This window comes from Nelusetta ayraudi, unplaced genomic scaffold, assembly GCF_046127955.1.
Source record: "Nelusetta ayraudi isolate G7.1 ecotype Tasmania unplaced genomic scaffold, CSIRO-AGI_Nayr_v1 ptg000011l, whole genome shotgun sequence".
Taxonomy (NCBI): domain Eukaryota; kingdom Metazoa; phylum Chordata; class Actinopteri; order Tetraodontiformes; family Monacanthidae; genus Nelusetta; species Nelusetta ayraudi.
Window position 1 is genome coordinate 8,540,390 of NW_027466061.1, and position 16,393 is coordinate 8,556,782.

The following is a 16,393-nucleotide window of genomic DNA, read 5'->3' on the forward strand; positions in this document are numbered from 1 at the left end:
CATACTCTATGAATGCAGTTCTGGAAACCAGCCCTTTGTGATGTCACCAAAGGCGCAGACACGTCTCCGTGTTTAATGACAACAGCTGGAGTCAGCTGTTTGCTCTGTCCTCCTGAACTGCCAAATTATTGTTCACTCCTAAACAGGAAGTCAAAGCAAAAACGAGAGAGCTAAATATGCTGTGATCTAGAGATCTGTTGAGTTTCTTTCTTTTGAAAAATAATTAATGTAAATATTCTTGAATGGGAAATATAAACAGCGTGGGGCCTATAAAGGCTGTTAACATGTCTTTAAAAACAAACAAACAAAAAACGTCATGACTGACACAAATATTTGGTTTGTGTGAGGGGATAAAAGGGAGAGAGAGAGAGAATAATGTCCCATTAAATCAGTTGCCTTGTCCACTTTGCACGCATGCTCTAGGCATGGTGGCTTTTATTTTTGCCTTGATGTGTCTTGAATGTAAGTGAAACATGTTTTTTTCCTCCTTTCAGACCCCTCTGCAGCTCTGCACCCTCTCCCATTCATATCACCTTACAGCAGAGCTGGCAGTGTGAAATCCTTGCTTGTTCCACTGCTGCGGCTTAGATTATGGCCCACATTTAAGCAATGAGAAACTCAATAGAGCTCTAAACATAACCTATAAAACCGAGGGTGTCCTTGCGACTTATTTATTCAGACATACAGTTACTGTGTGTTGTTTTGTTCGCTGTGGCCCTGTGGGAGGCTGAGCGTCCAAACAAACCAGCAAAGTGGTTGTAGATGGGATTCCCTTTAAATAAACAGGCCAGGCAATTGATATTGTTCATTTATAGCAGTGGGAATCTTCAATAACACCAATGGATAAAAAGATGCTCTGAAATACTTGTATACTTGCTACTGTTCTTCTCTCTGAAGAGAACACATTAAAAATAGCAAAGTGTGTGCCACTGACCTGTTGTCCCCATTGTAATTAAAAGACAGAACAGGGATTAGCGGATTAATTTACACATCCTGTTCAGATGGATGCTCAAGAGGCCTTAATGGATACAAGTGGGCAGTCACTGACTGTCATCAAAATGCATTGCAGTGCAGGAATATTAATGGTGCGTGTATGTTTAACGCAAAAACAATCAGCGATTACTTTTTCTAAATATGTATCAGATCCTTCAAAATGTGTTGTTCAAAATGTTGTTGTCCAAATGTTCATTTTCATATCAGGTCTTTCTCGTTCAAGCACTGTGAGATGCCTTTTGTTGTGATATAACGTTTTACTAATGAAAGTTGACTGATTGTCAACTTTCATTAGTAAAGTTGACAATTTACTAAATTAATTGGGTGACTCTTGGCCACTGTGCCAGGATCTCAATCAATGCCAGACTGGTTCTGCAAGAGAGTCGAAAGGCCGTCCAGTTACCAAAGTTACCACTCCAGTTGCCTACTACTCAACCTTCAAGAACGGCTGAAAACCTGCACGGACGTTTTGCATGACACCACAGCAGCGCCTCCCTCTGGTCAGGACTGCGCGCTACACACCTCCGGGACTTCTACAGGTACATAATATCAGCGCTGGTAAACAAATGAGGTGATAAACGTGTTTGCTCTTCGGCCTGAGTTTGAATAAGACACCTTTTTCATCTTTGTGTTGGGTTTGCACACTTATCTATGAGCAGGTGACTACTGTCGTCTACTCAGCAGGTCTAATCTGTTGTCCAAGGGTTGTAATACAGTCATTTTATGATCAGTCAAAAAGGGCCGTGTGTGTGTGTGTGTGTGTGTGTGTGTGTGTGTGTGTGTGTGTGTGTGTGTGTGAAGTTCTGTGTCCACCAATAGTCTTCTGTCGCCCTCTATTGGGCGACATCAAAGAAACCTAAAACCAATTAAATGAAGCTTTTATTTTGGAAACACTGGACCCTCCGTTTGCGTTGTTCTGCAAGTTCCGCCGAAACTCAGGATACAACCTCTCAAGAAAAGACGCGTCGTCTAGTCTGCGGAGCTGCTGCGGACACGCGACGGAACAATGGAATAGAACATTACTCAAAGATTATTTAACCGTCCGACGCCAGAGTTCGCAAAAGTCACACGACAATCATCAATCCACAATGGTTGTGGCTTCGAAGAACCCATTGCTCACACTCTGAAATCTAACATTTTAGTTATTTCATTAAATCATTACAATAGACTGAACCAGTAGCTGTACAGCACCGAGAACGCGGTTTGGAGAGACTTATGATATGAATGGTTACAACATGGATCATTTATTTTCATTTTAAAATAATTGCATGCAAAAGACCTTGAATACAAGGCCTCGTTCGATTTTCTCTGTTAAATGGAGCAAAGCCCAAGCAAGGCCTAATGTATAAAACAAATTGTCTTCTTTTGTGAAATCGCTTAAGATCTAAAAAGCAAAATCACAACAACAAATGCAGGCGCTAATCTGTTCAAAAAGGCTGCTGCGCACATCTGGTTTGTTTGCATTATCTTGGTCTGACCTGGACTTTTCTGATTAACTCGACTCCAGTTACCGAAAAGTGACGCGTACCCACAACGCCACGAGGCAGACACGGTCATTGGCGGGCGTCGGCGTGACGTCGCCACATTGGCCAATACCTTGGAGCGACTGTTCCCGTATTGTATCGCGACGATTGTGTTACATAAATCCTTTGCGCGGCTTCAACATCGGCCATTTCGTCGGTGTAGGCCAGCAGCAATAGAGGGCAGTGGCGTTTATCCTGCGTACTGGTTAATCTAAAAGGCACGTCCAGCAACCAAACAGCACCATGTCTGAGACGGCTGTTTCATTCGCCAAGGACTTCTTGGCCGGCGGTATCTCAGCTGCCATTTCCAAGACAGCCGTCGCTCCCATCGAGAGAGTCAAGCTTCTCCTTCAGGTAAGATCGTCTCCTCCCGGAAGCTGCTACCGCGCGAGCCGGCTAGCTAACGTGATCTTCTTAGCTGCCGGTGAAAGTTAGAGAGTTATCCTCGCCGACGCCTTGTCGTTTTCACGGTTACAATGTCAGGGTTGAGCCAATGACGTACGAGGTTGAGATTTAGTATGAGTTTACGGGGTTATATTGTCAAAATTTTAAGGTCATCACAGTACGGGAAATGACCTACACGAGCTTGCTGGAGAGTGTTAGCATACCACGTTAACCTTAGCCGGGTGGAGCTAACAAAGGACAAACGCTTGTAGCTACACTGGAACATTGTGTACAAACTTGAAACCCCTTACGTTTTTCTTTTGAGCTTGTGATATCATAACCAGTCCAAACCAGTTAACGTTCCATTTTTAAGTGTTTGCAGTTAATCAACTTGGGAGAGGATTTGCGTGACGCTACATAGCTAGCCGCTTTATACCGAGATGGCTGTACTCGGGCCTCGGGGACATTGTTTCAATGCCGGGTCATCAAGTTTTACATCCTCATCTCAGACTTGCAGGACAAGACTGGTTTCTCGAACAAGAAAATATCTTGAACACATTCTTGGGTGTGAATTTAAAAACGTGGGTGGGGTGTTGTATTTGACCATACGCCAGGTATTTCAACATTTATCTAAAGTCAGAGACTGACGACTTGTGTTGCTTTACACTTTACTTTTTACGTTTGTCATGTAGTTGGGTCACATTAAGAAGACTTGATTTTACGTGCTGCCCACCTAGCACTGACTTCCCCGTTTGTAATCAAACCAAACTGCCTTTTGTTGTTCTATCGTTACAGGTCCAGCATGCGAGCAAGCAGATTGCCGTGGATCAGCAGTACAAGGGTATAATGGACTGTGTTGTTCGCATCCCCAAGGAGCAGGGATTCCTCTCCTTCTGGAGAGGCAACCTTGCCAATGTCATCAGGTATTTCCCCACCCAGGCCCTCAACTTCGCCTTCAAAGACAAGTACAAGAAGATCTTCCTTGATGGCGTTGACAAGCACACCCAGTTCTGGAGGTACTTTGCCGGTAACCTGGCCTCTGGCGGTGCCGCCGGAGCCACTTCCCTCTGCTTTGTCTACCCCCTCGACTTCGCCCGTACCCGTCTTGCCGCTGATGTGGGCAAGGGTACGCAGGAGAGGGAGTTCAAGGGTCTCGGAGACTGCTTGGTCAAGATCTCCAAGGTTGATGGTGTGAAAGGCCTGTACCAGGGCTTCAATGTGTCCGTGCAGGGCATCATCATCTACAGGGCTGCATACTTTGGCATCTATGACACAGCTAAGAGTATGTTCATTCTATTGAATTTATTATTTTAACTCTTCATTTTACTGTTCAGTTCTTCTTCTTTTTTTTTTTAACCTTTCTTCTTTTTTGACAGGTATGCTTCCAGACCCCAAGAACACCAGCATATTGGTCAGCTGGATGATTGCACAGAGTGTCACAGCTGTTGCCGGTCTGACGTCGTACCCCTTCGACACTGTCCGTAGACGCATGATGATGCAGTCTGGGCGTAAAGGAGGTGAGTTCAGTAATGTGTGTTGTGCCGTGCAGTAATGCGTGTCTAGTTTAGATTTAACAATCAGTACTGCACTAAATTGTTGTGAGCATGTTGAGTAACTCTCTTATCACTCTCTCTTTAGCTGATATCATGTACACCGGCACCATGGACTGCTGGCGCAAGATTGCACGTGATGAGGGCGGCAAGGCTTTCTTCAAGGGAGCCTGGTCCAACGTGCTCAGAGGCATGGGCGGAGCCTTCGTGCTGGTGTTGTACGATGAGCTGAAGAAAGTCATGTAATTGTTGTCACACCACTGTCCAAATTTGGCTAAATGTTATAACTTACCATTTCTATGGACTGAACATTCTGCCTTATTTATGGGAACAAATTTAGTGTCTCACCCCTAGATGTGGGCGATGGCTATATGTTGTGCATCTTTGATTTTAAACGTTCCACACCCTCTTTACCAATGTCATTCCTGATAAAGAATCTGATACCCCCTGTCACTCACTAGGTTTGTATGGTCCCAACCTAAATAAATCTACTCTGGGGAACAACCTTAAGCTTTGATCTTAACTGTCTCCTCTTCCCTTTGTGCACAAGATGAGCTCTGATTGGATAATGTATTGCACGAAGTGGATTACTCCTGACTGCTATATTTACATGTGCTTATCTCTTCCTGAGCCTTTCTGCTCACTACGAGGATTGTAGAGTGAAGTGCCTGAGCGTTGCCTCTGTTGAAACAGCCCAAACAAGCAGGTCATGGCCTACAACAGGGCGCAAGGCCTTGTTCCATTATTAAGTCTCAATATGAAATCAAATGGTTTTGTTTGAGCAACATGTTGGGGTTGTCTATAGTTTTCAGACATGCCTCCCTTTTACAGACTTGCACATGGTATTGGTCTTGGTTCCATACTCTTCAATCAATATGCAAATTGCAGTAATTCTGCATGTAGCAATTGAAGAAACTGGCTGCAAACATTCCATGGCTGTGAACTCGCACGTTTTAACAAGCTGTGACGGAAGCTACAGTGCAGATGTTTGACACTCTAAATATTGAGTCAACGACTCGTCACATGACCACTGTGATCCACTAGAATTATTCCATGAATGCTAAAGGCTTAGTATGTAAACTAAAACAGCCATGGCCGAGTGACTTCAGACCCTGAACTTTCTCTCCGGCGGAGTCATGTATTTTAAAGTCCTTGTCGGTGTGCAATATGAATTACGGGCAGCAGAGGGCACTCGCTCCAACTGTGAAGCTCGCGTGTGCCGTTATCGGGAAGCACGAGGCGAACGTGCCGCCAGTGGCCGCTGTATGGCGATATAACCACGCTGCAGGTACCTCTGCTTTCCTACGTTGAAGTTGAATTGTGTTTCTTGTTTGCTAGCTGGTTTGGCGCTGGATAAACCTGCCTGGCTAGCAGAAGTTTCCCCACGCGTGAAGAGTTTTACTGAATGTGAGAAGCGAATATGCCAAAGTAGACCAAGTCTCTCTATGGGAGCGTGTATTGCTAATTGCATTTGCAAAACATGTTCTTCATTGTGACTTTCAGGTTTATTGTAATTATCTACGGATTAATATTTCCTCAAGATTTTACCGTTGTAATCATGCATAATGTGCTTTCTAAATATGTTAAACAGTTAGCTTTTGATAGTATGCAATGTTGTGCTTGGTCTACAGCCTAACAGTTCAACACTGAGTGACACACTTACTTAAACATTTTTCACACATCCTGATTGCACACTTTAAATGAATACCCATAAATAAATCAATAAATTCAACCGCTAATTAAATCCAAAGTGTTGAAATACATTTTATTTTAACTCTCTCTTGTTACATCGTCTCCCTCTGTTTTTTTTTTTTTTTTTTTTTTTTAATTTTTATTACATTGCAACGCAAGTGCAAGGAGGTACAGATAAGTGGATGGATAAGTACCTGTTATTAAAAAATCTAATTAAAAATTGACTATGATAAATTCTGCACCTTGCCAACATTAACACCAGATAGTAATTTGTTTCTATTGCACGACACAGAACGTGGTTATCACACATCAGTGTGCTTTTAGACCACCGTGGGCATTAACGACTTCTGCAGAATTGCATCCACATTTTATTTCCTTTTGGTGATGATGGTGTGGATTTATGGCGCACGAGTGGAGCTGAACGTCCACTGCTTCGTTAACTTCGCAGTTCCCATGCTTGTCGTCCAGCAAATGTGATCCTTGTGTTGCCTCGGTGGACTGGACACAGGACTCAGGGTGAGGATAATTCTTGTGTAGAGACATTATGGCTCTGTCTCACTTTCTCTCTCACACACTTGCACACACCTATCTGCAGGACTAACTCAGTCTCTTACACGCAGGTTTCCACGTTGGCTGCGTGCACATCCTCCCACTGAACTGGACGGCACTCTGGAATCACTCTGACAGTAGGTGTGAATCGAGGTGCGATTGCTGCGATTGTTTATGAATCAATGACGGGTTTGTAATGAACTGGCAGCCGATCCAGGGTGTTTCCTGCTCAGTGCATTATGGGACACATTCCAGTGTGTTGTTTGGGATCTCAACACTTCGGAGTGTTTGGATTCATCCACAGTGGCAGGATGAATTTATTCACAGGCCAACCCCCCCCCCCCCCCCCCCCAATAAAGCTCAGTGGTTTGGTTGTCACAGTCGGTCTCACAAAGGCGCTCTGATGACGGTAGCGGAGTCACGTGAAAAGGTCATGTGCTCAGTGTTTACTCTGATTATTCAGAGAGACTAAAGGTCACCTAGCAGAGCGTTGACGAGAAACACCACTGAAAATAATACACGGACAGAACTTTCTGTGAAGTACAGGAAAGTACTAGTTTTTATTCCTTCATAATCAAACTTCACAAACAGCTTGAACTTGTACAATACCTCAGAGAGTGAAAATTACAAAAAAAGTGCTGGTAACATTTACAAAAATCATCCTTACTTAGCAACAATCAGTTTATTCTTCCACACTTTTTTTAGTCTTTTGTATTAAGGCTTAATACTTCTGTATAAAGTATATGCAAGATAAGTCTTCACAGTTTTTCGAAAAAAGTCACAATATTATGTAACATAATGAAGCTTTTACGGCTATTTTCTTTATAATAACAAATACACATCACTGGTAAATATATGTGAAATACAGGGCTTATTGTAAGATGGCAAGTTAATGATACTGTTTGCTGAGATAAATCGATTCCACACACTGTTATAGGAACGTTTCGACATACCATTGCTATAACTGAAGGAGGAAAAAGAAAATGATAAGCATAAACATGTGGGAGATCGCCTCCAAACTTTGGCACATCCCATGAAAACAACTTTTCACACAGTATGAAATTTTACTGTTGAAATCATATATATGGAAGAAGAGCTAAACTGGCATAAAGTGAAAACATGCTGTGTAGTAAGGTGCTAAATCAGAGATATTACATTGCCAGCCTTTTTTTTTTTCTTATTTCCCACATGGACTGACATGGATAAGGTGCATTTATAAGACTCAAAGCATTTAGGTCTTTTTTTTTTTCTTTGATGTCAACAAAACATGTCAATAATACAAGTTTTTCAAAAAAAAAAAAAAAAAAAAATCAAAAACAACCTAAATGAATTAGACCAATAGTCTTGAGGCGACCTCGTATACTCATGCATTCCCATGGACTGAGAGAAAGGAATATCTCTACTGCAGATGTGTTGTCTCTGACTGTGGCATGTGAAAGTAAAAGCTGTATTGTATTCATGGTATGTGTTATTTGCCTTTTTTTTTTTTCCTGTTTTTTCTTTTTTTAAAACATTTTAACTTTTTTTTCCTCTTTTATCTGTTGAAATCGTGACAAACTTTGACGAGCAAGGAGATGGAATTGAAAGAACTGAACGTGAAACTAAGCCAAGATATTATTCACAAGATCCTCTAAGCTGCACTGGTTTTACAGGTCAACAGATGAGAGCTCTAGCCCTAGACTTACCAATTTCACCCTCATGCATACTGTACGGTTAAAGTGACGCAACAAGCTCGCTTAAATAGTTCTACATCACAAAAGCAATTTGGTTTTTAGTGCAAACACAATTGGCTGGCTTCAGCTTCTCAATAATAACAAGCTCACCAAGGAGATTACAAGAAGGCACATACTTATGCTTCCTCTAAACACGCAACATATTTAGACAAACCGCAACATCTTTCAACAACACCACGGAGCGGTGGGAACAGGAAAGCTACGACATCCAGATACACAATGGCCGAAGTGCCTCTGACGCCGCCGCCGCCTGTGGCTTCTGAAGAATTTTACACCCATCCATCGGGAAGAACTAAACAACAAAAGGCGACGTTGAGAGTAAGAATCTGGGTATTTGGTGAGTGACATCGTGATAGGAATTTTGGTAGACGCAGATTCGGCAATGACGCGTGGCCAATGACGCTGTGTTTCTGTGCAGCCAAGGTGATTTTTTTGTTTTCTCCATGTATAAAACTACGTTAAAGCATTCCCTCTGTGTCGGTGGCAGAGGTGACCGTGTATGCGGGCTTAAGATGCGTGTTGTCTCAAGGGGAAAAGGTACGTGCGGCGAGTAGACAGCTGGGCTCGTCTTTTGGTACTTTGTGTTACTTGTTGATGATGACGGTGTGTTCTTTGAGGTGAAGACCAGTGATCGTTTGACTCGTGGGGAAAAAAAACCCAACAATTTCCATCCCTCATACATCCCGCGTCTCGCTTCAGAGCTGCTTGATTTGTCCAAGAAACAAAACAAAACAAAACAAAAAAAACAACAAGTAGGAAATAAAAAATAGATCACAGGAGGAAACAACACTTTTAATGCCCCTCCAATCTGGACACTGATACTCAACAAAATGCTACAAACAACAACATGTGGATGTGCATTTTCTTTCTTTACAAAAAAACAACAAGTGACCGATTTTTGTACTTTTTTTTTTTTTTTTTCAAAATCTGTTTGACTTGCATTGCGAATGTCAGGCGCTATGGTTTTTGCGGCAAAACATGTGGAGTGGATTATATTGCTTTTGGATAGAAGAAGACCAACATAAGTCTAGTGCAAATCTCTTTTCTGGTTCAAGAAGTCTTGGGTGACGTGATGAGAGCAAAATGACGGTTCTACCATAGCAGGAACGCATCCGGTGGGTTTTTGATAACTGGACAGGTGTCAAGTGGTATCCCTTTATTTTACACTTTGCGAGAGCAATCTTTAAAAAAAAAAAAAAAAAAAAGACGGAGAAGAAAAAGAAGAACGAAAAAAAAATCTGTCACCATTCAATATCTTAGAAGGATCTGGAAGGAAGGCCTACAAATATTTCCTGTTGTGTCGGTATATAGAGTTATAGAATTACCTCCCATCACCCAGTGAATGCAATGGACTAGCAGAAAGGGAAAGAAAGTCTAAAGCGCTTCCTGTTTTGAACGGGACAAAGGCTGACCTGCTAGCCGCCCTCCCCCGTCAAGCTGGAAGGATGCGCTTCGTCTGTCACCTCACATCTGTGCTGACGGGTGTTGTCTGTGCAGTTATGTCTGTCAAATACATCTCTCAACTTGGAAATGTTGGAAAATTCACTCCAGTCCAGTGTTTGACAAATCATGTTAATACAAACGTCCTTGCACACACATATCGACAAAATAAAAAGGAAAAAGAAACAAAAAAAAGGAAAAAAACCAAAACAGTATCCCCTATTTTATAACAGCAGTCAAAAACATTTCAAACAAGCTTGTTTCATAACAACAACAATAATAGTAATAATGATAGTAGTAGTAGTAGTAATAATAATAATAATAATTATAATAATAATAATAATAATAGTACAATACAAACCAACTTGGAGCATAAATAATCCCAAAAAACAAACAAACTGAAAACACATTACTGCAGCATATAATTCAGGGTTTGCTTAGTTGTGATTTTAACTACCTTTACTACAACAGCTCCACTTCTGCCAAGTTAGTAACTGTAGAGAAGTATTTTTTGTGAAGGGAAATAATAAAAATATTGAGCTAACATAGACAAAAAAAGAATCGAGCCCAACAAATATACATATTTATAAGCACATCTCAAAAGTTCAACTCAAGTGCATGTTTACAAAAGCATCTACATACAAGATATGGCAGCAAAAAGCCAGAAAGCCAGGTGAGAAATTAACAATAAACTGGTTTAGGACTAGTGTAATATCTGATTGGTACTGTGAATGATTAAGACATTGTCTCTGACTGCGGTTCATCTCCTGAATTCTAGTGATTTTGACGTTTCTCTCTTTCTCTCTTGTGATGGAGCAGGTACAGCAGATTCAGCTGGACTGAGACCTTACAGTAAGAAAATATCGCCCAAATTGTGCCAAATGTGTTTACATTCTACTCCGGGTTGACATGTGTCAACCTTACAAAAATATACCGTCATCTGGTTATCGTACTGTGATTATCTAAGTCTGTGTTGCGGTTTGGTTCCACTCAATATTCATCGTGCGGCGACATCTGATTCAGATTTTTTTTCCTTTTTCTTTTTAAATAATTCTCTCTCCTCTCTTTTGGCTTAACAAACAACCTACAAATATGTGCAAACTTAACAACTTGGTCCATCTCAAGTATAAATGGCTAAATATTTTCCAAGTCCGGACGTCAGATTGGATTTCAGGGACAGTCTTTAAAATATTAGAAGGTGCCAATATATATGTATGTATATATTCATATATACATACATATATATGTACGTAATACACATATATGTATGTATACGTACATACATATATCAACATATATATGTATATTTCACATATATATATATGTAAATGTAAAAACTGCTATTGTGAAACTGTTTTGATAAAATCCAATGTGGAAGTAAACAGATCGACACTGATTTCTGAAACTTGCGTATAAAAAAATGCAACCAATCGTTTACTAAATGCAACCTTTTTACAATCTTACACACGTTAAACGTGACAAGTTCACATCTACTGTCTTCTCAGGTCATTCTTATTTTTTGTTGCATTTCCTTAAAAAAAAAATCATAATTATAAACACATCTATTTTGGTCTACAATATAGGCAAATGAAACACAACCACAAAACTATAAACAACCGATCATGTGACAATACAGGTGCATACTTAGGAGCATCCTGTAATAAAGAAAAGAAAATGAAAAAGAGAGAGACACAAGAGGGGCAAACACACAAGCGTAGCACTGGAATCCTGCACTAGGAAGCCAACACGGATGGAAAACAGACGTTATTACCCCCATGAAAATGATCTCAACCCTTCTTTGGTATTTAAGAAAACAAACATCGCCTTGATAAAACACTCCCCAAGCCTCTTCCACTAGTCTTCCACTGATTATCATGAGCCTGTTTTGACAAATCATCACCACTGGGACCCTCAGGTGGTTCAAGGAAAAAGGTGACAATTATTTATGTATTATTATTATTATTATTTTAGGTGTTGCTTGATTTGAAACAGCTCCTTTGTAAGTTTCACATCTCTGCACTGTGAAGGAGAAAGATGCCGACGTCGAGAAACAGCATTTTGTTTTATCCACGTTTTCACGCCACTTGAAAGCACCGGGCTTCGAGAATTTGCTTGCAAATTCAGAAAAAATACAATTAAAAAAAGGACTAAAAGAAACTTTGATGTGATGGGAAATATTTGTTATTGAATTTTTTTTTTTTTTTTTTTTTTTAAACCAACAAACTACTGATTTATTTCTGTGAAATAATGGGGTGTTGAGAAAAATGAAATCCTGCTTAATTCTATTAAAATGTGGCGAAGAAAAAGCCACACTCAGGGCTGGAATGTTTTGAACTAGAGTTGGAATGCACGGTGTTAGGCTGCCAAACACTTTTCAAACTAAGATGGACGAAGCCGAATTAAAAAATTAAAATTAAAAAAAGGACTAGAGCAGAGGGAGCGTTGACACAAAGAGTCCCCTCACCAAATTGAGAAAAGGGAACACTGAAGGTATTGTTCGTGCTCCATGCAAAACAATAAAACCCTAAATACCCCCCCTGCAGGAAAAGATCTGTGTTGAGGCGGCTGCTTCCCTTTGGACTGACGAGGAGGAGTCATTGAAAGATTTAAAAAAAAAAAAAAAAAAGCTCATTTGAACTGCATGTATGGAGATAGCAATAATAAAATCTGGATGTCTTCGTAGCTTCGTTCAGCGGTGTGGTTCTTTAAAAAAATCTGAAAACCTGAACTGGGTGTGTGTGTGTGTGTGTGTGTAAAGCTTAAACTCCGAAATTTTAGAATCTGATGCTGGCTGCGTGTGAAGTAGAGCGACGGAGTCGGGACGAGCTGTACGACCTTGCCTATATCGATAATCGCTTTCACTTTAACATTACATGTACATGAGAGTAAGCCGTAAAAATGTGCATTTGTGAGTCATAGCTGTTTTCTCCTATTTTACTTTGAAAACTATGTTTTACGGAGGATTCAAAGGCAGAATAAGAGGCTCGATCTAAGTTTCCCAGGATTTCTTTTTTTAAAAAAAGAGTTTGCTCCTCTGCTTGGTTCAATTTAACAATGGTGGCATAATTTGAAAAAAAAGGAAGAAATGTCTTTCCCCTTCTTCTAAATTTGGCACGCTAACTAGGTTGGATAAGGTTAGAGAGAAAACTGTGGTAATTAGTCCACAGGGGATGGAATAATAAGCCGTCCCAAAAGCTTTTATCTTGCAGCCACTCACTCCTGAATCTTGTGAGGTTTTTTTTTTGTTTGCTTATCTGACTTTTTTTTTTTGGGTTAAAATTCTACCATATTTTCATTTTGTTTTCATGTTGCTAACCCAGCCATTTAAAGACTTTTAAATGCTTTGTGCTCCCAGTTGCCAAAACACACAGGCCCTCATTTTCCTTTTTGCCTCCAAGTTTGATGCTCGTGCCGTGCGCTCGAGGAGCGGCTCCCTCGTTTCTGGATTTGTCTTTTTTTTTGTTTTTTTTCTCTTCACGCCACTCCGTGCTTGCCCTTGACGAATTTCACGCTGCTTGCAAACTACAAGGCTTAGATTTTAGTGAATGTTTGCGGGGGGGAAGTGGGCAGTGGCTTGCATGAGGAGGGGCCTCACCGTGGAGGTTAGAGGACACCGGTGGCGGCGGCGCTCAATGGCAGCGTTCACTCCAGACCAGGTTTTTTGATCTTGAAATGACTCAACCGGCTCTGCTGATGAACTTTAACCTCTTGCATTTGATGTGCGGCGCCCTCTGCTGTTCACAGAGTGCCACTGCCCATCTTTACCCGCCACAAACGTACAGTACAGTGGATGACTTGTTTGCAGACAGTATTTTTAAAGTCAAGAGCAGTCGGACGGAGCAGCCTGAAGGGCAAAACAAAAACAAGTCAGATTATTAGTAAATGCCCCCCCCCCCTCAAGAAAATCTGCCTTTGAATCCTCCAGGAGCTGTATAAATACAGGATAAAAAATAAACGAGGCCATTGTAGCCTTCACTGTATATGTATAGAGTACTTCAGGTAGTTTAAAGGGTTATCTTAGGATGTACACACAACCACCAGGTCTTAGCGGTGATAGTATAAATACTATATTCTCAATAGACCACTGTGTATATACTGTATCTGTGTAATGTAGGAGAGAAAAACTATGAATATTCTGTATAGTTGCTGTATGTACTGATAGGCACTTGATAGGCGTATTCCCTATATCCGACAAGGTACTGTATACTCTGCAATTATGTCTTTATCAAACTATCTGAAAGCTTTATCTGTGTGGAGATGCTGATACTTAAATATATATAGTATCTTTGTAAGAACTATTCCGCTCTAATGTATACTGTAAAAAGGCCCAAAACTGCAGTTATGTAACGATTCCGTGTTTTTTTTAAACTCCTCTTTCTGATCTCTACTCTGTGTGACTGTACCCGGCATAAATCAAAATCAAGAAAAAGCCACTGAAAAATGTGTGAAAGACAAACAGGAAGACAAACACGCACTTATTAGAGTGAAATGAAGCCGCCCTGGCCACTAGTATTCCTTGTGGATGCCAAGCTTATAGTATATCACACTGTCAAATATCACTCATTAACCGACTACCCTTAATCCAGCTGTATGTATAAACAACACCACTATGATCACCATTTAAAAAAAAAAGTAGGAGGAAGCCTGAAATATTAAAAACAAAAAAGTCTAACCATGAATTAAACATACTGCAAGAAGGACAACAATGTACTGTAGACCCTATGTGTCTCTACACTACGATAAACAAAACATGAACAATAATATATCTGAAACACAATACAAACAGCTGCAGGCTCAAGGCTATTATCTACGTTTCAACATGTTTTTGTTCAAAAAATATGCGCGAACATCTTGCAAACAGAAATTTCCCAAAAGAAAGAGCCTTGACTTTGACTTTTTTTGTAAGAAAAGTCCCCCCCCCCTCCCTAAATTCAAACCTAACAACTAGAAGAAGCACGATTGAGATTAGGAGTTTTGTTGTGTTTTTTTTTTTCTTCCTCTCCCCCTCCTCCCCAGGAGACCTTTGCCACTTCTTTTACACTTTTACTCTACACTTTTTTGAGAGAGAGAGAGGGATTGAGAGAGGGATTGAGAGAGAGAGAGAGAGAGGAAGAATCAAGACATCACGAGTAGCTGAAGCAGTATAAGGAATATAATATAACTAAGTGGAAAGCATTTGACGGGGTGGGAGGGGCACGCTATAGCACATCATGACACACTGGAGAGAAGGTTCTGTTGTCCCCCTTCTGAGCCCGGTCTGCTAATCAAACACCCTATGATACAATAAGTCCACAGAGAGCAGGATGAGCCCTTCGCCCTCATCCAGATTATATTGTGATTGGCTACTCGTCTTAGTCCAAAAACGAAAAAAGATAAAATAAATAATAATGAGCGCGATCGAGAAACGACTGATAGTGTAAGTCTGAAATGAAATATCTTAAAAAACCAACATCAAGCTACTTAACCTACTATTTAGACCAATGATACCACAAAGCTGGTTGTACTCATCTAGCTACAGTCAATAGTGCATTTGATATACTGTATGTGTTCATACGAAATATGTCAAATTTGGGGGAAAAAAACAATTTAGGTGGAATGAAGGAATGCTTGGTTACTGGACACACACACTTACACGCTGAGAAAGAAGACACTCGGCCTCTGCCTATTGTGTTTTTTTTTTTCCTTTTCTACGAAGTGACAACATTAGTTTTGGCAGTGTTTAACTCTGAACAGACAACAAACACCATGAGCTGTGTGCCGTACGCGTGGCAGTACTGTCCGAAAAGAAAGAAAATAGATCTGGGCAGTTGCTTACATATTTATTTAGTGCATCGTCTGTTAAGGCATGAGATTCACCCTCCACGTGCTGTGTGGCAACAAATATTAGCACTAGCATGCAGCAAAGTCGCCATCGGGGGGGCGACGACGACAACTAGGAATGGGAGCCGCACACGTCCAGGCTCATACGCACACCGTCGGAGACAGGCCCAATCAAATGTTCAATAATGTGCTACTTTTACTGCGGACTAGCCTCACGCTTTCCTCCAGCGTGCCTGCTAGATTTTTCTTTGCTTTCCTCACGTGCTGGTCCAAATCTGCGCTTTATTTTTTTTAGTTATTTGTTGGAGAAACCAGAAATCCCAATCTCTCCCGGGGTCTGGCGTGTTCACCCACTCAAAAGCGACTCCACAGGAAATCTAGAGGCAACCAGCCACAGAGTTTAGCAACCACAAATTAAAAAAAATATAAAACAACGACGACAGCAACGCTGGAAATAACACCCCGACCTTCCAACGGACACTCAGAAGTCGCCGGTGCCGTGTCTGTCCAGGAAATGAAAAACAAAAACAAAACCCAACATCGTGGAGACCTGCTTCTCAAAGTAACCGTGTTGCATATTGCTAAGGAAGCCCTACAGTTCAGATATTCCACTTATCAACAGTTTGATTAGGCTAAAATACCACACAGACACCCACAGACACACACACAACGCTAAGGAAGGGACACAACTGTGTACAACTGACGCACA

The 16,393-nt window shown here is 41.0% G+C and overlaps 1 protein-coding gene across 1 annotated transcript; it reads left to right on the forward strand.

The window, feature by feature from the left end:
* The first annotated feature begins 2,655 nt into the window (after positions 1 to 2,655).
* Positions 2,656 to 4,960, forward strand: LOC142884717 (ADP/ATP translocase 2). Its single transcript, XM_076020561.1, has 4 exons — positions 2,656 to 2,870; positions 3,696 to 4,182; positions 4,277 to 4,417; positions 4,539 to 4,960. Exons 1-4 carry the CDS (start codon positions 2,760 to 2,762, stop codon positions 4,694 to 4,696), a joined length of 897 nt encoding a protein of 298 aa, XP_075876676.1. The 5' UTR covers positions 2,656 to 2,759; the 3' UTR covers positions 4,697 to 4,960.
* Positions 4,961 to 16,393: the final 11,433 nt, after the last annotated feature.

What these genes read in the sequence shown, in the direction of transcription:
- LOC142884717 (XM_076020561.1), top strand. Translation starts at nt 2,760, where the DNA reads ATGTCTGAGACGGCTGTTTCATTCGCCAAGGACTTCTTGGCCGGCGGT. An exon ending in GAGTCAAGCTTCTCCTTCAG is followed by an intron (nt 2,871 to 3,695) that starts GTAAGATCGTCT and finishes CTATCGTTACAG; the next exon opens with GTCCAGCATGCGAGCAAGCA. An exon ending in GCAGTCTGGGCGTAAAGGAG is followed by an intron (nt 4,418 to 4,538) that starts GTGAGTTCAGTA and finishes CTCTCTCTTTAG; the next exon opens with CTGATATCATGTACACCGGC.